The sequence below is a fragment of the Anoplolepis gracilipes genome, chromosome 1 (genome assembly GCF_047496725.1).
Source record: "Anoplolepis gracilipes chromosome 1, ASM4749672v1, whole genome shotgun sequence".
In the NCBI taxonomy this organism is placed as follows: Eukaryota; Metazoa; Arthropoda; class Insecta; order Hymenoptera; family Formicidae; genus Anoplolepis; species Anoplolepis gracilipes.
The window spans coordinates 8,363,986-8,391,208 of record NC_132970.1 but is presented as its reverse complement, the minus strand read 5'-3'; the positions used below and the strand labels follow the sequence as shown (position 1 = coordinate 8,391,208).

General features: G+C 37.3%; 2 protein-coding genes across 6 annotated transcripts in view; one reads left to right on the top strand and one right to left on the bottom strand.

Annotated features, from left to right (window-relative positions):
* LOC140673122 (protein SCAI) overlaps positions 1-1,434 on the bottom strand; it is a 31,481-nt gene extending 30,047 nt beyond the window's left edge. For both annotated transcript variants that reach the window (XM_072905789.1, XM_072905797.1), the window contains exon 1: positions 1,066-1,434. The gene's annotated coding sequence lies outside the window, so the exon portion shown is untranslated. The remainder of the gene's footprint in view (positions 1-1,065) is intronic.
* The window catches only part of Ets65a (DNA-binding protein D-ETS-3), a 55,261-nt gene that overhangs the window by 10,548 nt on the left and 17,490 nt on the right, over positions 1-27,223 (top strand). For all 4 annotated transcript variants that reach the window (XM_072905818.1, XM_072905807.1, XM_072905837.1 and 1 more), the window contains one exon: positions 24,808-24,867. In XM_072905818.1, coding sequence (XP_072761919.1) covers positions 24,808-24,867 — 60 coding nt within the window. The remainder of the gene's footprint in view (positions 1-24,807; positions 24,868-27,223) is intronic.

The following is a 27,223-nucleotide window of genomic DNA, read 5'->3' as shown; positions in this document are numbered from 1 at the left end:
AAAATTATAAGAAATTCTTTTAATTATTAGAGAGAGAGAGAGAGAGAGAGAAAATTTCATCTTAAACAATTACATTTAAACCTTCTTGGCGTAAGTTACTCTGCAATCCGTTAAATCAAAGCAACAATTTCAACCTCGATCAATTAGCATCTTTTATTGAAGGAGTTTTAAACGGTGATATTTTGTGTCGCAGAAGCGTAACATTGCCTCTCATCTATCTAATTGCATGGAATATATCGAGACAGAGAACGTTCTAAATGGTGTGAACATGAAAGAGTACCGCTCCACCTATCTACCCCTACTGAAATTTACTCATCTATAAATGATGACAAAAATTGGTTCTCGTCCATATTAAGTACTAGCGTTTAAACGTACATAAAGTAGTACAGACAGGAATTTTCTAAAAGCTGCATATAACATCGAAAAAGAAAGGAAAGCTATCATATTAGGATTCATTACATCTCATATATATGCACTATAAATTGTTTCTGAAATCAGCCAAAAAAAGAAATTACCATTGCATTCCAGATATTCCGCGATAAGAAAAAATAATTCAAGTCAGGAAGAATTTTATTTATGTAAATTAGTAGAAATGCTTTTACGCGTAATGTAAATGTACGCGTGAAAATTCTGTGATTGTCCTTCTTATGTTTCATGCAAAAATATTTATTAAAAATTTTATTTCACATTTAGAAAAGTAAAAATTTTTGTATATCTTTAATTTTTTCCAATAAAATAAATTTAAAACAAAATTTTTTTAATATAAGTTTGTACGAAAGAGAATGAGAAAAATATAATTAATAAAAATTTATTTTTTATATAAGTAATTTAAATATAATTATAAATTTCAAACAATATTGAAATATTTTAAATACACGCACACACGTATCTATAAAAATATTAATATTATAATAAATATTTTATTAAATATTTGAAGTATATCAAGATAAAAAATCGAGAATATTTACATGTATATAGATATTGTACAATAATGACAAATCATGAAAAGTAATGAACAATTAATTTTACAAACAACGCAATAAATTGAAGTTATAAATTTCTTACCTCATAGTAACTCTGCCATTACCTGATGTCGGGTCTCTTCGGCTCTTGTTTATCCTCTGTTGCTTTTTTATGTAATACTCAGACGTGGAAACACGATTAATTACATTTGAGTGTATATGTATACTGATCAGCAAAAGACAACGATCGCGCAATATTATTTTACTTCGGCACTCCCGAGCATTAATCACGCAATATATATCTTTTTATATCGCAATGAAAAATAATGTGGAAATTATACACGCACAAAGATTACGATCCGAAAATCGAGCGGCCAAATTAATATATCACTCGATTTTGTTACTGTTATTAATAAATTTTTAAAATGATCATCTCATATATTATAATATAAACATAAATAAATACATAAATGTTAAAATAAATGCATAGTACCTACAAATACTATCGTTGTTTTGACAAATATTCATACAATATATTTTTAATAAATCATAAATAAATATCCGTTTTAATAAATCACTAATAAACGAATAATTAGAAATCGCTAATTATAATAATTATAATTGACGAGAAAATAATCGCTCGTGTTTAGCATCGTGTAATACTTGTCGCTATCATGTTCTGTGAGATAATAATGTACAACGTATATATAAAGTAATTCGTACGACTATCTCCAGCCTCGCCGCGTGAATGACAAGGTGAACGTGCGCATAAACAATAGTGCGCGTATGTCGTAAAACACAAGCGCCGAACGACGTGATAGTAACTTGTCGTTGGTTTTCTAATTACTTGCACGATATATTTCAATCCAATAAATCAAAAATAAATACACGTTTGATACAGATGAATTGTTGATACATAGTTGGCGATTATTAAAATACGTAATTAAATAAGACTATAGTATTAATTACATATCGTGATATCGACTTAACATCAATTCATAATTTTTAAATAAACAAGAAATTCGAAACTTTATTCTAATATTACGCGATTTTACGGAAATTAAGTTGATTCGCAGTAATCGCAAGAATTTGTTGACCGCGCGAATTAAAAATCACTAATGTGTAATAATTACGTTATAGCGAATAATCGTGTGTTTGGCATCGCGTAATACTCACGATCTACGAGATAATAATGCACGACATACAGAGCGATTCGTACGACTACCTGCTAGCTCGAGTCTCGCTGCGTGAATGACAAGGTGACCATGCGCGTAAACAATGGTATGTTATACGTCATAAAACACAGGCGCCGAACGACGTGATAGTACTTCGTCGTTGCTTTATCAATTATTCACACAATCGATTTCGATCCCATAAATCACAAATAAATACGCGTTTTAATAAATCACTGATAAAGAAATTTTTGCTACACAATAGACGATTATTAAATTACATAGTTAAATATGACTAGAGTTACTGATTCAATATATCGCGATACCGGGTCAAAGTCGATCTACATATAATTTCTTATTAGTGATCGAGAACATCAAAATTTTATTCTGATATCAGATATTACGGAAATTGAATTGATACGTCATAATCACGGGAATTTATTAACCGTGCGAGTTAAAAATCGCTTATTGTAATAATTATAATTGTAGAGAATAATTAAGTACGTTTGGCATCGCCTAATACTTATCGCGATTACGTTCTACGAAATAATAGTGTACGATGTACCGAACGACTCGTATGATTACCTACTTGCTCGAGTGTCGCTATGCGAATGACGACGTGATCAACAATAGCGCGCGGTATATACATGCGTACAGCGCGTAACCTTGTTGTCATTCGTGCGGCGAGAGTCGAACGAGATAATAACAGTCTGAAACAAACACATTCCATTCACAGCTACGTATATGTAAAATATATGTCGCATATTATCTCTCGAAATATAATCGTGATAGATATTAAGAGATCGCAGTCATTCGTTGAGATTATTAAAATTAGCGATAAGTTTAGGCGATTAATTAATTTCCGTGATTTTATTGTCTCTTGACAATCTATTAACTACTATTTTCAAATTTTTCAATTGTTAACAAAATTTCACGCGTACAGAACAGATCATATGTCGTGATGTGCTCAATTAATAAATATAAAAATTATTATATTTTAATATTTATCAATTGCTATTCTAGATTAGTTGTTTGTATCTGTTGATTATCTTTGTTGAAACATTTGATTTATAATACATATTTTGTTTGATCAAAGTCTATTACGTGAATCGGTAGTAATTATAATATTTTTAGATATTATACTCTACGCATACTTTTAATTTTAACATTAATACATTTATTTATATTTATATTATAATATACAAAATAATTATTTTAAAAAAATATTCCTACTATCTATTATCAACAAAAGTAGCAGCGAGTGATGTGTTAACGCAATTTTCGAATGCAAAGAGAATCATATCTTTGTTCGTATATAATTTTCGCTCTTCAATAACTTTTGTTTTTTCGTTATAATATAAAAAGATATGTATTGCGTATGAAAGTTCAGGAGTGCCGTTTAAAATGCTGCGTAATTGCCGTTTTTTGCTTATTAGTGCACGCGGAATCATAATTAATTATGTTTCCACGTATGTTATGAAAAAGCAACAAAAGATAAATAAGAGAAGAAAAGAATTGGAGAAGGATGATGATGAAGCAAGTACAAAATGAGCAATAATTTATTGCTTGTAAAATTGTAAAATTAATTGCTCATTTAATTGTTTTCTATAATATTATATTTTATATTATCTTACAATATAATGTGACCTGTTTATTACAATAGTAAATTTTAGATAGTGTTTTGAATAGTAAGGGAATTTTTAAATTTTCTTCCAAAAACGCACTCAAATTTCATCGAAATAGGAAAAATGAATTTCAAATTTATCGAAGAATACATCTTTGAATTTTGTAACGTCAATTTAGAGAAACATTTCTCTCTTTCTCTCTGTATATACAGTTGCGGATATAGCGCCAGCAAAGGGAGGATCACGGTGACTGAGACGCGTTGATAATTGCCGGTATCGGTTAACCTAGGGGGTGGTTATGGGTCTCGAACACCCTACACTGGCGCTACAATCCGGCGGCCCCCTTGGTTCTCTCCGCGCGTGATCCCTTTTGCCCTTTATCCGGGAACCTCCGCGAGCCCCTTCGCTTCCGCCACCAACGGTACTGGTAACTGCGACTAGTCCACCCTCGTTCCCAGCGTTCGAGGGTGACTAAGGGTCAGAGAATCGTAACTGTCTCGCTTCTAAAAAATGGAAGGAATACATTAAGAACCCTCAGAGACGCGAGACGAAGCTTGACTTCCGCCCTAGTGTGGAATTTTTCCTTAGATCGAGGATAAATTTTTATTTCGCGAAGTAATTGGGCATACTAATAATGCGCAGATTTTTATACATTTATACATTGAAGGGAAGTGGATACGCACACGATTGATTTAAGAATATCGATGATTGAATTATGTAACTCAATTCTTTTAATAAAGAAAAATCTTTTTCATATATTTTTACTTGTAATATTAAAATCTAAACTTTTTAAAATTCGCGTTTCTCTACATTTGCCAAAAATAACTACTTATAATATTATATCAAACTGTTTAACTATAAACTATATAAAGTCTGAACTTTTTATTTATCTCAAATATATCTAAATATTTCAACACAAATATTTAATTTTTTACCAACTGACATATTACAACACGATTTGAAAGAATGTTCGCGAAAAATTAATCGTGTTTTGATTTATAGAAATAATTTTTGAAGAAGAAATATGCAACGTATATTACATTTTTACAAGTGCATAAGAAATTAATTGTTGTTTTATTTCAAGAGGCTTCGTTTCCCATTAATCAGTTTTAAATAAATACGATTAATATTATTATTTGATATAATAAATCATAACATTTTTGCGTGAGAGTTTATCTCTCTGCTATTCTCTTTCTCTCTCCCCCCCCCCCGCCTTTCCCTCTCCCTCTTTCTATTTCTCTCGTTTTGTACGCATCGTTCAGGTCGATCGCGCACGGCCGATTCTGGGATATCTCCACGGGGTTTCGTCTTTCTCGCGCAGTCCTCCTACGGCTCGTTGCAGGCCGTGACTAATCATGATAGTTCCGCCCGGGAACGGCGGGGACACACGACTCTCAGTTCCGGTTCCGGCGCGTGCTGTCACCCCCTCCGCGTGCCCCCTTCGTTTCAGCGTCGACAGCCCTGGCTAACCTCCCCAGGCACTGCTGGCAAGCCGCCCTCCCGCGCAATTATTGCGCTCCGCAACAAAGAGCGTGACGCGGGCACGGGCACGGGCACGGGCACGGGCACGGGCGCGGGCGCGGGCACGGGCGCGGGCGCGGGCGCGGGCGCGGGCGCGGGCGCGGGTGGTTCCAAGGGCCAGGTTGCTCCTGCCGCTGCCTTATCTCCGCGACAGGGCTATTCGTTCGGTTCTCTCGCTCTTCACGAGCTCTTTCTCTCTTTTGTTCCTCTTGACGTCGTCGAACGCGCCAGGCTACATTTGACGATCACCGTTTCTATAACACGTCATTGTGCGCAATATGATTGAAACTTTAATTAAGCAGTGACTGCGTTGCGCGATATGGGGGACTTTTTGCGCAAAAAAAAAAAATTGTCGTTTGCCAAACAATTTGATATTCGTTATCGTAGTCAATAACGTTTATATTTTTCAAAAGAACGCAAACATTATTCTTGAGCCGTAAAAAAAAAGTTAAAAGCTCTGTCCGTTGAGGTTTTGACTTTGATCTACGATATTCAAATTGTCGAAATCCGATTGCGACTCTTAAATGTGCACTTTTCACTTTCCTAGTCGGATCTTGGAAACCTGATAATTTAAATTGGTTAAATTATCTAGTATCGTACAACTGTATCGCAATAGTTTCTCGACGACGTACAACCTTGTAATTTTACGCTGAAGTTGTATTTACGATAAACGAGCAGTCGGCAGTTCGGTGGATTTCTTCCGGAATCTCTTTAGATTTTCGGATTTCCGCTTCAGGGTCTTTACTATAACACGGCTGTACATCGTATCCTCGCCCTCCTCCGATACTCTCGCGCGCTTCCAGCGTGTATTACCAGCACACGTCAAGGAGCTGCGAGGTCGCTCGCCGGCCCCACGAACGGATCATTATTCATTCTCGCGCGACCTATGGCCCACCCACCCGACGTCGTGAAATAACCTCGTTAAGCCACTAACTGCCGCGGCTGGTCTAGCTGGTGAGAGAGCGTGTTAGCGGTTGCTAGCGAGAGGGATCCCTCCGTGAGAGAAAAAGAGAGAACGAGAGAGGAAGAATATATAAGAACGCACCAAGAATATAGAAGAATGCAAGAGCGAGACAGGACGATATATAAGTGCAAATATTATCAGGAGAATGAAAAAAGCGAGAGAGAGAGAGAGAGAGAGAGAGAGAGAGAGAGAGAGAGAAAGAGAGAGAGAAAAGAAGAAAAAACGAGGGAGAAAGTTTTACCCCCCTGCATGACTCGGCGGAAACTCGAGCGAGAGCGACCCGCCCTTACGACGAAGGTTTATTATGCGATCGCGTAAGAATGCATGTGTACCTACAATACTGAGAATAATTTCGTATGAATCCGACCCTCAGTAGATCGTATTAAACGATAAATTTTAATTCACGCCCGCGTGATCGCTCGTGAGCGCTTTACATGCCGTGACATTTTCTCATGTCCCGGACTTTGTTGATTGCGCGATAATTACAGGGTGAGAACCTGTGTAACGACAATAAAACAGCATTCGTGTTAAAACTAAAACTATGGCCTAATTATGGAATTATTTCATGTTTAAAGTAAAAGAGAAAGAAAGAAAGGGAGAGAGAGAAAATATATTCAAGTATTCTGTTCATGCTAATTAATCTTGTTAACTCTATGATTTATTAAAAAAATGATGTTGTAGATAAAATTATAAAAAAAATAGATTACTTGCTTTTTATTATAAATTTATTTAAATTCAAATTATTAGTAAAAACATAATACAGTTTACTATATCTTTTGTTGCAAAACCTTATCGTGATAAATTTATGTCGACAAATGGTGAACGTGTGAACATTAACGATGATCGGTTAAGAGGATAATGAAAGCACACTGGATACAAGAGTCCCAACATACCATCATCTTTGGCAAAAGTCTAAATCAATAGTGAAATGTCGTCAATTAAATACCCATAAAATTACCCCAAGTTTCTTGAATCTCTGAATAGATGGCACTATATTGTGAAATCATCCCTTATTTTAGTTTGCCTAAAACGTGGCAGATGTCTCGCGTGTTGTTTTCATCTCTTTTGTTACGAAAGACACTTTATTTGCAGTTGCAAGTGTTCACATATAAATCATAGATAATTCTTTTCTTAATAAGCATAAATATGTTTTAAACTTATTATTAGATCATTTTAACAAATCAATGTTTTGATAACATTTATAAGATAAAATATCGTGTTTTGAACAGTTATATTATATTTTAATAATTTATTATTCTAAATTGTATATATATATATATATATATATATATATATATATCAATATATATATTAATATATTTTTTCGCATCTCTTTAGATTTCTAATTTCTAAATTTTCAAATCATATAATCTTTTTACTTCTTTGAATTTTTTCTTATACAAAAGATTATTTAATCTTTTATTCTCTTTGAGCATTTATTTCTTGAAACATTAAATATAAATATTTAATTAAGAAATAGTGAAGTTTAATTACAGTTTATTATTTCTATTAATTTTCAATTTTTAAATCCATGGATTATATATTTTGTATTAGTCTCCGATTCATTATAAAGTTTTCGAAATTTTAGTCGTAATTATATGCAAGAAATTAATAGTTACTAATCTTGCCTCGGATTTCCTGGAAGCACTCAGAGCTTCCTAGGAACGCGGTAAAAGCTGCGACAGTGAGATTGGCCCTTTAGCATTAAAGTCGACGCTAAAGTTACCCCGTCACCTCCATTAGTTGGAAAAGAAACGGGCTCTTTAACCGCGACAAAGAGGTGAGGGTTGAGATCGTGTCGAGTGTGGTAGTGCGTGATCTGTTGCTTGCACGCTGCGGTGCACGTCGACAATATTGACTACGAGCCAAGGAAAGCTAGAAAAAGGGTGAGGTGGGCGGCAGGGGGTCGACTGCCAAAAGACTCCCTTTTCCAATGCTCACTCCCCAGTCACTCCTTCATTGACGGAACATTAAGCACACACGATAACGCATGATTAACTAGCTAATGACTCTCTCTCTTTCGCTTTCGCTCGCCGCCGACGGGGGACCCGCCTGCCGATTTCTGCGACATCACCGTGTCGTCACTTCCGAAATAAAATAGATCTTTATTCATCCTGATAAGTCATTGATCATCGTTAATCGATGGGCTAACGATTCGTAGATGACAAATTTTGCTTGTTGAGTTATTTGAAAATTATTAATATAACTTCGAAGAATCTTCTCGCATTTCTATAATTTTCTAGAAAAATACAGAAATACGGAAATATATTGTTTCTTATAAATTTTTGACAGATAAACCGTGTAACAAAATAATTTTTAGACAAGACAAATTTCAAGAAACGCAGAGTATCCTATAATTCACTATTTTAATTTCAATTTGACAGATTCTTTAATTTACAGTTCTCAATAAAAATAGAATCTTTTGTCGAAAGATATTGCAATATATCAATTTTTTAACATTATATGAAAACTAAGCAGCACATAAATATTTTTCGATGCTACGGTCAATACGTTAACTTATGAGACGGGGACAGGACACAGCTCTGCGACCAACATTTTTTCGCTGTCAAAAGTTGCGACTGTTACATATGAGTTACGTTGCAGATACGTAAAACTGATTGAAAATCGCGGACCGTGAACCCCGATAAAATCTGGGATAAAACGAGCTTTACGCTACATCGTATGCATTAGTTATGAAGCAGAGTCACCGCGTGTTACAATGCAATCATTACAGCTGCGATGATTAATTCCTCGCAAGGGTGCAATTGATTAGCATAAATTTTATTGCTGGTAGTGCTACTTTAATACTTTCTCTCTTATAATTTGCGAATGAAGTAATCACGGGATTTATCACTGTATATTTTGATAAACATATAGTTGTAGTACTTATTTTTCTTAATAGATTATTTTTCTTAATTCGACATGTTTCTCATGTATGGCATTTCATAATTTTTATATTGAATATATGTAGTTTTAACCAACATTGCTAAATCTTCAGCAATAACATCGGAAGACAGGTATTTATTTATGGACCTATGTCTAATGCAAAAAAATAAGATATTATTTGTTGTAAAATAAAATTAAGCAAGATTTGATAATTTAGCAATTTTAGAATTTGCAATACAGTCCAAAATGTATAAAAAAATGTTGTATAAAAAAATGTTTTTATAGAATAGATTACAGAAACCCATCTAAATAAAAATACAAGCAAGGCAATACAATATACATTTTTTAATAATAAAAAGTGTAAAAAATAAAAGATATATAAATGATATGTGTTATGTTTTAAATAATGTTTGTAAAAAAGGAAATCACAACTGTAAATCATTATGAATAGCATAAAATTATCAAAAGTTTTCACAGTAATAATAAAGTTAAAAATTCAAGACGAATTACACTGACATAACTATATTGAAATTGGCTATCTTTAGAAAACTTAAACTATCTTTAGATTTGAACAGAATTTAATGATATAATTCACATTTATTACTAAAAATATAAGGAATTTCTCGAAACTCGAATTTGATGCGATTTGATGTGATTGGCCGATTATCGGATCCATGGAAAAATGTTCTAGAGAACACGCCGGAACAGGCCGGTTTCTCGCAACGCATTATCGCGCGAGGCAACGTGTCACGTTTCACGTTAAATTATTGAAAAGCCAGCGAATTTGGATGTTTGCAATTGCGGCACACTGACCATGTAAGAAAGCGTGACGAAGCGAATAGAGGGACAGGGAGGAGAAAACGACGTGAGAGAGAGGAAAGGAGGGACTACACAGCTGCCGTGAGTCGTGAGTGCGAGAACGACAGGGTGACCGGTGTTTGTGGCGTCCGCCACCGCCACCCCGGTTGCCGACAAAAAGGCGAGAGAATTTCCTGAAATCCTTTCTGAGGGTCTGATTGCCATCATTATCGTGGAGTGGGTAGGAGTAGCAACGGCAACGTGGGGTGGATAGGGTGCCCCTACGGGGATGGGTTTCGTTCGGGTTGGAGGAGGATGAGAATGCTTAGGAGTGGAAACCTCCCTCTGCGCCCCTGCTCGATGGGGAATCGGGATGGAGAGGAGAGGGTGGGATAGCGAGCGAGTGGAGGACAATCAGCGGTATTCAGCGCGAGCTGAGAACTGGAAGACCAGAGAAGCCGGGTTGGAAGGACGGCGGCAACCACGACGACGACGACGAGGACAAGCACGATTCTCTACGTTTCTCTCGTGCACGGGATCGATCGACCACCGACACCCGGTTCGACGTAACACCCGCCGTTCCTGGCCACCGGAAGCTACTGAACTGTGGCAGTCGAACTGCGGTGCGTTCCTGTGGGGTTCTCTGTGGATCGAATTCTGCCATCCGATAGAGATGCGTTAACGGCACATTGCGTTTCTTTATGATTCTTTCAATGCTTAAAGGCTATATATAATAATTAATATAGGGATTTAAATTATCTGAAGATTACAAAATAGAGACGTGAATTAAGTTAATAGAAAATAAAATTCAAAGAATTACGATAATATATAAATTATAAATTATTTTATAGAAATTAAAATGTTGCGATAATATTATATACTAGATTAACATCATTTCGTGATGTGTTTAAGTAAAATATGGAAATCTGTGATTATATATACTCTTGATACAAATAATATATTATAATTCTAAATATAAAAATTATAATTTCTAAAATTCTGCTCAACCACGATTCGCTAAAGGCTGCAAAATATTTAACAATTTATCATTATATTTTTAACTCTCTGCATTAATAAAAATTGCGTTACTATTTATGTCGTAAGTGCTACGGAATGAAACAATTGACCGACGGAAGCGTAAGCAACTTTGACATTGCGGAAAAGGAAGATATTACGTCGCATTACTCGCATCGCGTTTACTTTGTGGTGCGCCTTGCTTTAAGCTAAAATACATTTACTCTTTGTTGCGCGTTCGCATATTTTACGTTGTAAAAGTAAAGCTGAATAAAGCCGTCAAACGGCGTTTCGCGTAATTGTTGCGCAAGAGGGAAATTATTTCGGATCCCGAGAGCGCGCGCACGTGCACTCGCGTAACGAAGCGATATAATCGTCGCAGCTGTGACGCGATGTCACGCGGAGAAAAGGAACGTTCGCGTAGCACGCGGTGCGCGGTGCGGCATTCCGAAAGAAAACCATGACCTCGGTTCGCCAATTTCTTCGATCTCCCCCCCCATACGCCCTTTCTCTCTTATCTCGGGTCACCTTTTAGAAGAGAGACCCTTCTTTCTTTCCTTCCTTCCTTACCGTCGTTGTTCGTTGGATTTAGCGCTGCCTCGCGGATCAAAGCGAGATAACCGAGTAACAATGCCAACTTGAGTTGGCAAGCCGAGTTCTCTCTCCCTTTCTACCCCCTCCCCCCTCTCTCTCTCTCTCTCTTTCCCTCTGTTTCGCATACGTGAACCACACGCGCGCGTATCCGCGGTGTATGGTGTGACGTGATGTGGTGTGGTGTGGTGTGGTGTGGTGTGGTATGGTGTGGTGTGGTGTGGTGTGACGTGGCGTGGTGTGGTGTGGTGTGGTGTGGTGTGGTGTGGTGCGGCGCGGTGCGGTGCGATGTGGCCTCGACTCGACTCGATTCGCGTGGCGGCGGCTGATCGATGCGTCGCCATGACGACGCTTCCGCCGCCAGTCATCCAGCTACCTCCGCGCACCCCTCTTTCTCGACCTCTTCCTCTCCCCCGTTGTCGCCGCACCCTCCCGTCTCGCTACAGCACCCGCCGTCACCCTCCCGATGGGTGGGTGGATGGGTGGACGGGTGCCCACTCATCGCGCCGTTTGTTACTAGCAGCACCGTGATCGTCAGCCACCATGATCCTCTCCGCGGTTCGGTTTCGAGAGGTATCACGACGAGGACGTCGACGCTACATCCTCCAATCCTAATCGACGCCTTCCTGAGACACATTGTCCGAGATCTCTCTTCTTGATCTATCATTCGGAAAACTAGCGATTTCCACCGCTATCGTGATACATACTTTCTTTACGAACCGTACCCATCATCCGAAACGACAAATTTAGTTCTCTACTTTGATCGTGGTCTCGGAAATTTGACCAACATGCATGATCAATAATACTCTAACGATACCCGAATCAAAGTTTAAAATCAACAATCTTTTCTTGAAATATTAAAATGCAGATAAAACAGAGATAAAATAACGCATTATTTTCTTAATTTGTTAGATTTTTACACTTCTATTAAATAATATAAAATTGCACGATAATAAATACAAAAATCGAATACGGTAATTGAATTTGCATGCCTTGGGAAAATAATGTTTCTTCAATGCTAAAATTAACAATAATAGTTATTGTATATTTCATACTTACTATTTCTAGCAATCTTTTCCGAGCACTCGCGATTCTGTGTTTAAATTATATGTGTATAATTATTAATTTAACATTGAGAGATTATTGTGTCATTTCAATTGCCGCTTGACGTAACTTGATTTATCGCAATTAATTTGCATAAAAGTAAATTAAACAAAAACAATAAACTCATTTACGATGAATCAGTAGACTGTTTAGCGGTGCCAATTGCAATCATGCGTCACGTTGATCGATTCGAGTCGAGAGTAACCCGAGATTACTCTCACAATCAGAGAGCTAATTAATTACCAGCCAGTGGACGCGATCTCTGAGTACAGAGATAGGCATTTTTTAATTTTAATCCCGGACGATTCCGAGGTGGTCCAGCGCCAGCGGTCGGTAGCGTTATCAGCGCCGCATTCGTCATCCCGCGGCGGGAAAATATGCTCGCATTGGGTGCGCGTAAGCACACCGTGGGCGCATGATGTAAATAATCGTTTATTGATTAACTGTTTGACTGCGCAAGTCGAGTTAACTATGGCTAATCTCTGATTTGTAACGCCTCCCCAACCTCACGCGCCGAGGGTGGTTGCGTTGGAGGACGCGTGGGGCACGAGGGACGGGCGGGCGGGGGGGGGTTGGAAAGAGGAGAGGGGAAGGGGAATGACGGAGGGATGGATAGACGTTGGTCGCGGGGAGAGACGAAGAAAGGGGGATAGTATTCCCCCTCGGCACGTAGTTTTCGCCTGTGCAACCCTCCTAGCGCTAACACGGAATTAATATCTCGCGAGTTAGCGCCCCCTTCCTCTTTTCGTCCCCCTCGGCGGCCCCGAAACGGAAATGAGCGCGCGGATGCCTCCGCTCTCTCGGTTCTCCGCTTCGCTCGTCTTTTCCCTCGCACACCGTCGCACACCACTCTCTCGTTTTCCACCGTCCTCTCTTGCGGTCCTATTCCTGCTTCTGTCTCCTCTTCGAGCTTGCATCCTCCCCGTGTCTCTTCCGTCCTACGTTCGCTTCTGGCATTCTCACCGACGCAACACGTCAGAACTTCCAGGGCCGGTTTATCTGTCAGATACTTACAGGGACTAAGCCTAGGGGCTGGGAAAATGTATAGGAGCTACAAAAAGATACTTGGCGAAGTCAAAAGTTAAGCATTGTTTTAATTCAATGTCCGCGAAACGTAACATTATACAACTAGACAATTGCAACTCAAGTTATCTTATTATGCAAATATGAATAAGATAAATTTTGCATTTAAAAAACATATCTTTGGTAAAATTATTATTTATTATCAAAATTGTAAAAATTATATTAATAAAAAAAAATATGCTACATTAATAGATACTTGCATCATTGTATCGTGAAATAAATTCCGAGATTTGTTGCAATGTTTGATTAAATGTTAGATTTATATAATAGTACACCATTTAAAGATAATCTCAATAGCAACGTTTTACACAATTTTTTTGAAGAACTTTTAAATGAAAAATTATATTTAACGTAAAGTGAAATAAGAATGCGATATGAAACATATTCTTTAATAATATTTTATAGCTCATATATATATAACATATATTTCAAGATGTTTAAATTTGTGAGAGATGAATGTTCGAAAAAGCGAAAATGCTCATGAAGATTTTTAAACAGCCCTGAACTTTGCAGAATCTAATCTGTTTCTTTTTCTCTTTTCTTTTCTCCCAATGTTGAGATGCGTCGAGACGTGATAATTATTTTTTAAACCGAATCCGGCGGCGCTTCCGTCTTGTCCTGTCGCGCATTTCACTTCCTCTCACTTTTATACAACGTATGACGTATGGCATAACGCAACGCTACGAAATTACGATTAAAACAACACTATTCGCGGAGACTGAATAGCGCGCATCGTTGATCAGACGCGCACTGCAATTTTGAAACATGATTCTCTTTAATTAATAAACTTTATATTTTTTTATTTTATAATATTTTAAAATATTTTTTTGAATAATTAATATACTTATGTCTCTGTATTTTAAAATATATATATTATTTAGTAGCTTTTACAAATACACAAAAGTTAGGAAATATGTAAAAATCATTTCTTTACAAAACTTCAAAGCACCTGAAATTATAGATCGAGAAAGAAATAAAATTAGAAACTTTTTTGCATGTATAAGAAAACTTCTTTTGTTAGAATTACGAAGGGGGTAAAATTCTTTGTTACATAAATTAAAGAAGCAATATATATAATGATTATATAACAAACTATAAAATCCGATAAAAGATTATCGAGCATTTTAGAGAAATGGAAATAATTGTTACCTTTTTTTACTTCAACTTAAATTAAATGGAAATCTCTATAAAAAAAGAGCCTATGGTCGAGTCGTTGAATTCACAACAAAGATCGCAACGGAGCGGACAGAAGCGGACATCCGGTAGACACGAACAAAAGTACAGCAGTTCGGTTAGTTCGAAACCGCGCCACGCCAACTAGAGATATGCAAATTTGCAAATAATTAGGCCGAAGATATGAAGCGTGCGCTAACGGCTCGGACTCCGGGGATGGATGAGCACTTGGGCCTTTGTTTGAGCTCGCGATTGCGTTCTTGCGTAACGTAATTGATGGCCTTCGCTTCTACGCAATCCACGCACCCCTTTGTACCATTATTATACGAATCCATAGTTATAAATTCATCAGAAAATAAATTTAGATATGCAAATAGATCTCAAATAAATCAATTATGTTTAATGATTGGTACAAATGTATTATTTTATATAAAACATTTTTTAATTAAAAACATCTTAATATCCCTTTAATAACTTTTTATTATCTAAAAATACGTCTTAAATATATTCCAAAATGTATATGTATACACACACACACACACGCACAAGTATATAAAGCAGCTTTTTTTTCAATTTCATCAAAATGTTATAAAAATATGATCTTAAAATAAGCAATTGATACTGATATTTCTTTCTTGACAATTGTTTAGTCAAATCAGCTGTTACGCTTTCGTTTGAATACAACAAGTAAGGAATACGGTTATTCTATTGGAAGGAAACTTCGCGTGTCAATGTATGGCTTTGTACTACTGCCGCGTGCAGACCAGTAAACATGCCACAGGAACGCGTTTGCCAGTGCATTGGACTTTAAAATGCTACGCAAAGAATCTCTGTAAAGAATCACTCAGTCCACTTGTCGAGATTCATGCCGAGATATCAACCAAAATCCGCTCACAACATACGCTCACGTTGCGATTATTTAGCTGATTATTTACAATGCCAATCTCCCTTTAGAATATCGTGTAGTTTTTGACAAATTTACTGATGCTTTGATGCACTTATTGATGCATTTTTGCTAAAAATAAAATAATTTTTTTCTAAGAGGTTTTCTATATATTATTAAAATTTATTTATTTTATTAAGAGATATTACACGTTTCGAAAAAAGGAATTTATTTTATATCCACGATTATATTGTATATATCATTGTAACGTTTTGATGATAAAAAAATTAGGGGTAAAAATGGAAGTGCAGAATGATGAAAACGGATGTAACGCATTACGCATTCGTTAGTGCAGTTCGTTAGTTTAGAAGAAAACTTAACCGCGTAAAGCTATAAACAACCTTGATATATATTATAAATTACACGAATATCGTACTGTAACACGTATGTGTGACGGATGTGAAATACTACGTTTCTTTTTAAAACGCGTATAACGGATGTCGCGCTGTTTTTCCAACCATTCTTGCGTAAATTTTTCTCACTTTCTCTCATCCTTATATATATATATATATTTTTGCAAGCTCACAACAAAGATCGGGTATCCCGCAAGACGTCATCTCTGTACGATTTCGTTCTAACCATAGAGTTATCAATATTGTATCGAGTTATCGGCACACCAAACCGACACCGATTCGAAGCATAACACACATGTATGTCGACTAGGCGGCTGCCATCCTATTATCTGCATCCCGGGCGGTTCGAGCATATTGTACAAATTGAATGCAAAGAATTATCTGACAAGAGAGAAAAAGAGAGAGAGAGAGAGTGAGCGGCAGGAGAGTAGATATGTATCATCGCGCACTTAAGCGACCCCCAAACGTAACAAAGTGACACGGTTCTTATCGTGTTATGGACCGAGAAAAGGGCGAAGGAGAGAAAAGAGAAGAAGGGGCAGCGCGGAGAGGGTGAAAGGCAATGCTGCGCTATGTATTGGGAGAATGCGCAGCGCTAAAAACGATGGGGCGGAAGGAGAGAGAAGGAGTATTCTTGCTGCGACGGGGTATATAACTGGCTCTCCCTCGTGTCGCGTTCTATGCCCTACCTCGCAGCTATGCATCTCGCGTACAATAGCCGACGGACCGTCATGTTTCATGCCGCGCACAATGATACACGCTATACGCACCAACACCACCCGCGTTCGCGTCGAGTGCCGCGAGTGCGCTCTCCGGTATCTCGCTACATCTCGAGATAATGCGGAGAGCGAGGAGGGTTGAAACGAGGCACGCGGCCGGCACCCAAGTGCCTCCTCAAGACCGATCGACGATAGCACTCGTCCGAGAGCTCGAACAGGCTCCTCTCTTCTAATTGAGCTAATCGCCGTACTTGCTTGCCAGAATATTTCGTCTGTTTTCGAAGCACAAGGATTCTATCAGGTTCTTCTTGTGCTTCTTTATTCTTTTAGATATCTGCCTCTTTTAGCGCATAATATCATGCTTTATTTTTTTCCCTGTTTCTTCAATGTTTTATATCTTTAACATCTTATATGACAGTATCTTTAATATCTTATATGACAATAATTTTTTGCAGTAATTTTCAATGACTGTTAATTTTTTTTAGATTATTAAATTTTAATATGTTGAAATATTTAATGGTCGTTTTTTTATCAAGAAAGGTTCGCGGTTTTTAAATAAAAAAAATTTGAAGATTTTCTCAAACATTTTAGATATCTACCTCTTTTGACGCATACTACAATGTTTTTTTATTTTCTTCCCTGTTCTTCAATGTTTTATATCTTTAATATCTTATATGACAGTATCTTTAATATCTTATATGTGACAGTAATTTTCAATGATCGTAGTTAATAGTCTTTTTACATAATTAAATTTTTAATATGTTGAAATATTTAATGATCGTTTTTTTATCAAGAAAAATTCACGGTTTTTAAATAAAAAAATTTAAAGATTTTCTCGAAAATTAAAAGACTTTCAAAAAAGAAAAAAATTCATATACATGTTTTTCTACATAGAAAAAATGTATTAAAATTAATGAGGACTCTACTTTGATTAATAAATATTATTTTGGAATATCTTATTTTAAAAAAAAAATTATATATAAAATAGTTTTAAAATCAATACAACGAATGTTTCAATAAAATAATGTTTTTTTATCAATATATTTTCTTTTTATATATACTCGCAATGGACTTGAAAGAAAATAACTTTGCTGTATTTCTATTTACGTATTTCCACAGAAAAATGTATTGTACACACATACATATATATAAAATTGTAAATAATTATAGATAGAATTAGTGAGCTAGATTTTTACAGACGTACATTTTAATCTACTTAAAACTCATTTTTTTCTTATCAAAACTATGATTGTACATTATTTTCTTTAATTTGTTAATATTTAATATTTAAGGATTAAAGGATTCCTGATTATTTTAATATTCTCAGAATCGATTCGCACGAGCTTTTCGCACGAGGTTTCGCTCGATGACGTAGGGTTTCGTCGCTCACGAGCAAGGTATGCGGTAAAGCACGGTCAGACACGGTGAATAGGGGATGGTCCGTTGAGGGTGGCCGATGCAGAAAAACGACGAACCCCTCGGCGCGGGGCGCGCTTTAACCCCCGGCATGCCGCGCGACCCCCTCGCGGGTACTCGAGAGTGATCGCGCGTTAAATGCGCCGCCGGGCGCACGCGGTCGCGTGTCGTGCGCGTGCCCTCTTATCGGGGGGAGGGGTGCCACTCTCTCGAAACGACGTACGCGACGGGCATCTACGAAAGAGAGACCAAGGTACGCGGATCCCGTGTATTCGTGTGCGTGTGCGTGACGAGCTGCGGAACGAACGTACGCGTGGTAGTTGTACCTCCTGGGCCTCCTCCGTCTGCACAGCGGGGATATCGCACACCGTAGCGTGAATCACAGTTATAAACAGTAAATGACTCCTGTCGATGTGTCCGTGCACGCATGCTAGCCACTTTTCAGTCTTCAACGATCGTCTTTCTCTTCATCGATACTCTAGGTCTAGGGTGTCTCCAATTATTCTGAGAGTGTGTAAACTACTGCGTGTACGCAATCAGAGAAATTGTAACATATTGCCTATCTACAAAATCCGGTCTACGGAAAGAGTGTCAAATGTAATCGATGAAGGAAAAACGGCAACGATCGTTGAAGATTGAAAATAACTAGCATGCGTAACTAGCTTTTTTATTTTTAAAATTTTAAATAATAATAGTTATTAAAATATTTTATCAGTATTATTATTTTTTATTTCATATTTCACTCATTTATTTCTACTTAGATTGAAGGTAAATTATTATTTTTCATTACATATTTGTTAGACAAAATTGTCTTATTTTTATTACGCGATAGAATATCTTTTATTGAAATTTACGCTATATTGTTTTACCGAGATGTATTATATTTATAATATAATCGACTAATAGCGAACGCATTAAATGAAGAAACATTGGTTTGAAAATATTCTGCAAACATAAAATTGCAAATTAAATTGCACATTAAAACAGGACACAGATAACAGAAAACAGGATGGTTCGCGTTTATACGCGACGTTTTAAAGCTTTTTCGTCATCAGAATAATAATGATAAATAGTTAATTAAGACAGCCTCATATTTTTTCATGGAATAAAACAGATTTTATGTAAATGTTACCGTTCTCGGTGCTTGAGGTATAATTATAACAAAATGTAAATCTCTCGCGCTGAAATAACAAGATCGTTGTGTAATTTCGTAACTCGAAATGGCCAGGGCATACATTTGCGTAATTATTATAATTTGGCAATGAAATCATGTCGCGTTGAATAGTCTTCATTGACAAGCAGCAGCTGTGTCTATTGATTATTTGAGGGCATTGCACGCTAAAATGCAATTGTAGAGTTTCATATAAAGAGGGAAGGGAGGTCAAAATTCATGAAAATAACTATTTGAATCGTCAATTTTACATTATTTTTCGTTTTCCCATGTTTTCGGAAAGTGCAGACATTTAAAATGAAATTATTCGAATGGAAAGCATTATCGATAAATTCGGTTGTTCTGGAAAATACGAGAAAAGTTAAATAGGTTTCCGAGCGGTCACGTAGAAAACTAGTGGTAGTAGTAAAATAATCTTGCTTGAAGTTTTTTATGTTTAGTTTTATCCATACCAAGTAGCTAATGACCGATTTTTATTCACGTAGAAATATGCATAAGTTATATCGTTTAAGATTGTTATTTGGAAATGAGAAAAATTAATAAAAATAACATATGTATCAGAAATTTTTCCATATTAGATTTCGCAATTAGTATCAAAATAAAAATTATCTTTTTTATAGAGGGATTTTGTTTTAAGTAAGACATGAAAAATTTTTTACACACTGACTTTTTACACAGTGATCTTTTAAAAATGTTTAAGATTTCAGGACTAACAGTGAAAACATAAAATTAATTTATGTATAATGTATTATGTATAAATAATAAATTAGTTTACGTATAAATTTTATTTTGAAAGAATTATTTATATATATTAATTTATTTATTATTTGCATATATTGTATATATTAATTTTTTGTATATATCAACAATTTTGACAATTAAGAGATGTTTCTTTCTCTCGGCATTTAAATTAAATAAATTTTTCAGAAACTTAAATGTTCGATTGCATATATAATATTAAATAATTTTGAGAGAGGAAAAAAATCATTGAATTTCTATGGGTTAACTCTATTTGGCTGAAGAGATAGCTCGGCTAAAAGCGACAGATTGGACGGATCCCGACTCTTGAGGTGTCGTCACCGGGGACCGGAGCAGCTCCCGGCTCCCGGCTCCCGGCTCCCGGCTCCCGACTCCCGGCTCCCGCCAGCGTGGCGACTGGCGACACGCCGGCGTACGAGAGCGCGGTTCTCGCGAGAGCGCGCGTTACCGCAGAGGGTTTGTTCCCGGAAGGGAACCGGTGGCACGTCGTTACCGGGGCAAACTACGCCGTCGACAAGCGCCGGTCGGTAAGTGCAGGAGGTCCGGTGCACGTCGGCCGCGTGCTCCCGGTCGGCCGTCCACCCCCGATCGCCGTCACCACCACCACCACCACCGTCGCCGCCACCGTTACCACCGGATACTGCGATTCGGGGCATCACCACGGCGGTCTCCCGCCATGCTCGTGGCACGCAGGCGCGCTTCCGCCCTTTCGCTCGCGGGGGTGTCAATCTCCCCCGCAAGCCCGGCCTTCGCGCCTCGACGCCGAACCAACCCCCGCGCGACCTCGGGGTCCTTTGGGGGCGGAAACCTCGCCCCCGCTAGCCCTCGATCGCGTTCTACCTACTCCCTTCCCCGACGACGTCGTCGTCCGTCTCGCGCGAGCCGGCAGTATCGCTCGGAGCGGGTCGGCAAGATGATCGGCACCCTTAACGGCCCGCAGTCCACGTATAGTACGCTCGTGCAGACAACGACCATCGGCGAAAAGAGGGTAATAATACGCGGTGTTGCAACTCTCGCCGCCGTTCGAGACTGAGATATTCGTCGCTGAGATATGATCACGTTTCTGGCCACGTCGTCGTCGCGCCTCGTGCCGCAGCAGCTAATTCGGAAATCGACGACGGTGCCGCGATAAGAGCGGCAGCTGGACCGCGTGAAACACCCGTCGCATCGGGTAACAGCTCAAGCGGGGGGAGGGGGGCATCGTGTTTGCGGGCACCGCGCGATGCTGGACCTCAAGAGCAGCGGTACCACCGCGGCGGAGCTACCACGAACCACGGCGTTCACCAATCTATCCATGCTGTTCGCCGGTACGTTCGACGTTCCGTTCTTCTTCTGTGCCCGTTTACGCGTCTGTGCACGCGAAATTTTTTAACAGCGTGCTATATGTGTTCAGGAGTGTGCGGATAAATTCGCGTTTCTCACCCTCTCGATAGCTACTACGCTCTGTAGCACGCGTCTCCACCTGGTACCACCTGCGAATTTCACGCTCGGAACGTGTCAGTCACGAGCTACATATTTAATCTGACGTCGATATCGCGTGTGTTTCTAAAAATTTTTTTCTACACTCAAATAATGAAAGATCTTACGATCTTATATTTTATATGTTATACAAATTTAATTTTTTTATGTAAAATATCACAAATGTTAAGAAACTCCTTATTTAATTAAAATATATTTTCAGAAGCAGGTGCAAAGATTTAATCTAGTCACACACACACACACACACAAATATGGGAAACTCTGGTAGTACATTACAATTTTATGCGTGGATCGATGAAAAACGTGTGTGTCTCTTTGTGCATTTATCCACGATAAATATATTTAATTTTTTATATAAAACAAATTAATTTTGCAATATTTAAGCAAGATATTGCTTAAAATATTTCAAAATTAATTTATCTTATATAAAGAGTTTATTATTCCGTCAAAAAATAATTTACGAATATGTTCAATACTTAATAGCACTTCGAGAAAAGCTTTTACTTCATATTATCTACAAAAATATTAAATTTTAAATCACTACTTATCTAAAGAAAACATTAAATATTTTTTTAATCCTCTAGACACACTAATCACTTTACAATAATCTGAAGAAGTAAGTAACGAAATATAACAAAAAGAGATATGCGATAGATGCTGATAGCTATGATAGCTCACTGTCATAAAGTAATTATTATAGTGACCATGTCATTCATGTGAGTAATAAAGAAAAGTTATCGTTGATTAATTATTCTAAGGTAGCTATCAAAAATTAATTTTTACAATAGAATCTCAAAATCGGCATGTGTATATTTTTATTACGCAATTTTAATGTTGATAATGTATCGATAATTTGAAATTAAGTTTTTATTCCTGTGCATTTGCATTTCTAAATTTTTTTTACTTTAAACTCTACGTGAAAGAATAAATTCGTAAAGAAAAATATTCATTTTACGTTCCATCTGTTTTATTATAATATTTATTATAATATTATGAATATTATCAATTGATTCACGGGAAATATTTCAATTTCTTGTATATGCGTCTTATTAAAATTCGTCAAATCGTTTATTATAAATAATATCGATAAGCGATTAGTTGAATAGTTGAAATTTTTGTACTTGTCAAGATTCTCCGATCCGAGAGTCCGTATCTTATAACATCGCGTTTCACGAAAATCCCAAGGAAAATTGGCACGTATTACCGAATGACGGCGCACCCTTCAGCACTCGAGAAACGTGAAATCCGAGGCTCCATTAATGGACTCCGGGGTCTCCAGATCAAATGAAGGGGGCAGTAAAGACGAAAGATCGAGCCGTGGCGAGCATAGGTCGTTTTGTTTGCTCCGGAAAGTCGGAGTTTCTGCCGCGCGGTGTGACGTACCTACGTATGTACACACGAGGGTCGACCCTCGTGCCAATAACTGCCAAATGAAAATATATCTGTTCGCAAACACGCCACTGTACGGGAACTCTCGAGAGAACTCTCGCGTGTATTGCTCACGGCGAATGTACAACGTCGCCGTCGCTGCCGCACGAGCTGTACATCTCCCGTGCACACGTGTTACAAATAATTCTGTATTTGTCCAACTGACGTCTGTCCTGCTCGGATATTATTCGACTAACCGAATCGGTCGATTAATAATCATCGATCGAGTGAATCCAAAAAAGGGAGAAATTTAGATAGAGAGACAGAAACCTTTTCACACAGGAATGAAAAATATTTCGATTATATAGAAACAAGCTTACATAATAATAAATCATATCTAAATGATTTTATATAAAAGGAATGTTCTTTTATTAGTACTTGTGTAAGTTATTTAATCGAGCAGTGTGTATTCATGTTTATTGACCTACTTGCATATATTTACTAGTTGTTACAAAAATAACTCGAAAATATTAATTTATAGTTTTATCAATTTATAGTTTTATAACTCAGATTTATCTAAGACAGTATTATATAGTCAAAACTTCTTCGCAAGAGATAGGTTCCATGAATATGGAATACTGAATGTGAAATTTCTTGTAAAAATCAAACTCTTCTCTATTGAGGATCAATTTTCTAAATGAATTCGTAAAGATAATATAAATAGAATAGAATTGAAATTTTGACCGAAATTTTCAGGTCGCGAATAAAAAAGTGGTTATTCCGCGACTACTGAAAATACTGCGAATATAGAAAAAATTGTGAATGAAACCGTTTTAAATAAAAAGCTTTAACTATAATTTAATTATATTTAGTTACAAATATACAGGATGTACAGGATGTACAAAGAATTATACATATTGTTTTGGGCATCTATTTCAAATTGGTCTCCTTTCTCAACCATAAATTTTTTTACTGATGTATAATTTAATTTATTAATATTATTTCATCTCTAATGCTTACAGTTTGTAAATGAACAAAATAAATAACAATTTGGATGCCTATTTTAGAATTCAACAAGAGAAAATGTACATCGTTTAATACATTCTGTATGTTTTGTTTTGCTTTTATATGACACATATTTTATCGCAAAAGATTGAAACACACGATTCAGATTTTAACGCAGTAGTAGTCGAAAACTTTGCAACTTTAAGTGCAAAAAACGTAGATAAGTTTGTCACTACAGATTATATACCAGGAATAGATTTCAAAAATGATAAATGTATTCGTGATATATATATAGTTTCTCTTTCTCGTGTATGTTTCACATCCATGGAAAAACTACTGGAACCGTTAAAGTATCGTAAAGATTTCATGAAGTAGAAGAATCGCATTTTTTCCTCGCTAGAGCCGCTTACGAAACGCTTTCGCTCGTCTGATCAGATATACTTTACGGCTTCTCGCGATTCTTCGAAACGATTAACCGGTAATTGCGGACGATATACGCCCCCGCTACCAACATGACCTCAAAAAGTATAATCGCAATTGGTCCGGCCGGATCACGAAGTACCTGCCAGTCGCATGGATCAATAAGCAGCAGATTTCTAACGCGTGTTACAGTAAATCGAGAATTTTGTATTTTTACTGATTGAAAGAAAGAAAGAGGGAGAGAGATATAATTAAAAAATGATTTCTCTCTCTTATTTCAGATGCTGGCAGCTCTTACAAGGGAGGCTGGAGTCACGCTACGTCGCCGGCACCTGGTCAGGGTAAGTCCCATCTAAAGTTATGGTTTAGCTGTAAAAATATTTAGTATCAAGAGAAGAAAAAATAAACAAAGTTGCTTAACTTTGTTCGTACACAAAAATCCTATCATTATCTTATGTGGAAAATAAAAATATAAAGCAAACAATATAATTTAAATAAAAATCTCTAACTCAAAGAAAATAAAAATATGATTTTCTAACATTTGATATAATATTTCTTTATTTTAAAATACATATTTCTTGATCTTGATACTTTTACAGTTACAAAAAAATATCTTGATAATATCAATATAATATTAAGCAGGGTATATATTTCTCTCTTCCACATTTTTTATATGATTGTAATATATTTCATAGAGTTTCGTATTTTTTCAAAGCAATCTTTCAACCCTACGTTAATCTCCATCTGATAATCAGCGGTTGATCTTTCATGTTTTTTTCAATTCGTAATTTCTCATCGTCAGGTCTAATATCCAAGATGGTTTTCTAAAATTCTACGGTCCGTTTCACTTGTCGTGTATTATGTTCCTCTCGCAAAAACTCTCGCTCTGGCCGAGTGGGGGTTTTCTTTCTCCTCGTCCTCGGTTCGCTAGACGCTACATATACGTAAAGGGTGGGTCGAGGCGCCGCTGGGTGCAAATTCACGCGTCGCGACGCCCCGTTCTTGTTCGGGCAAGCTTTGTGCGTGCAAACGCGTGGAAGATGTAAGCGTGTAGGTGTTCGTGTGGGTATCTGTATAGGTATAGGTGGCGTCCCGGTGCTTTGTGGCGCGTTGAACCGCGGCCCCTTTGTCGTCGGCGGAGAGCGAATGAACGAGAGAGAGAGAGAGAGAGAGAGAGAGAGAGAGACAGAGAGAAAGAGTGTGAGAGAGAGAGAGAGAGAGAGAGAGAGAGAGGAAAAGGGGTGAGGGACGGTGGCAGAGAGCAAGCCCCGGGGGCTGTGTAGAGACGCCTGCCCACACGGTGGTAACGCCGAAGAGTAGACCCCACCCTGTGTGGACGCCAACACCGACGCTAGCACAATCATCTCGCGGAGATCACAGAGCCATGCCTGCGGGCATCTTTGTTATAAACGGCTTCTAGCCGCGCCAAGCCAGGTTACAACAACCGTGACGTTACTCGAGATCACCTCCGCGGTGTGAGAGGACGTAAGTCCCGCTTTTGAACGCGTGTGAATGCGTGTGAACATGAGTGTCCACCTTGCCCGTATTCGAGATTGTATTCAGGAGCGCAGCCTGCCGTGTCACACCTCTTAGCACCAGGCTTTAAACGTAATTTAATGCAACATATATGTATATTAGCGTTGTATGTGACAAACATATAGTAGATTACAAACAGACCGAATGACTTTATACTACAATCATAAATTTTCATCTGTGAAACGATGTACTTTAAATTAAATATATTCTGCAAATAATAAGGTCCCGTATTAATTATCTCGTAAGATGAAGAATGTTCTACACAGAGAAAAATTATGACAGATCTGTGCCATTTATTTATGTTTTTAATTAAATTAATTACAATTTCAAATCAGAAATTTTTTATAATTATATAATTTAAGGACGATGAGGTAGAACAAAATTTTGCCTCTTTGATTTTTTATCTTGAAGCAAACTTAATCTCAAGACTTGATTAAATTATTTGAAAATGTTTAGAATTGCTAAAGAGTATTTTTAGTTACAATATAGTTAATAGAATTCTGTAAATTAAATTTTTTTTTTTTGAGAGAGAAAAGATCTTTGTAGAATATCTTTAATTCTTTCCTTGCTCCGTGTCCTCTGAAAGTTTAATTTTCAGGTATTTCTCGCGACGACGTACGCACGAATCGTTTTAGCACGGCGTGGGCAAGCTCCGGGGCATTTTCAAATAGCGTGCTCCAGCACCATCCTCTGATCTTGACAGGCGCGGGGGTCGCCTTTGACTTGGTTTGCGCTTTGCGCCGCGACGCGAAAGGGAGCGACATCCTCGTCACCGAGATTCATGAAATTACTTGACGTGATGCGCGTTGAGCCGGGGGCACTTTGCGGTTCTCCAGACCGCATGAAATTGAAATTACAAGCTTGTCTCTTCCTACAGTAACTCGACGACTTAGGACACTCAGGTTATATCGTGTATACATATTTTCGATGTAATAAATATTAGGTATATTCAACTGAAATGTGAACTAAAGTCGTTGTTTTATAAAAGTTTCAGTTTATGTTTCAGCTTTCTAATGAATGATATTCAAAAAATAACTATAGAAGAAGTTGAGAGTTTACGACATCCAAATGTGTGTCTATCCATGGTACATAAACGATAACCAATATATGAAAATTTAATTCATAAGTTTTCATTTCGTCGATACTTGCTACAATATAAAA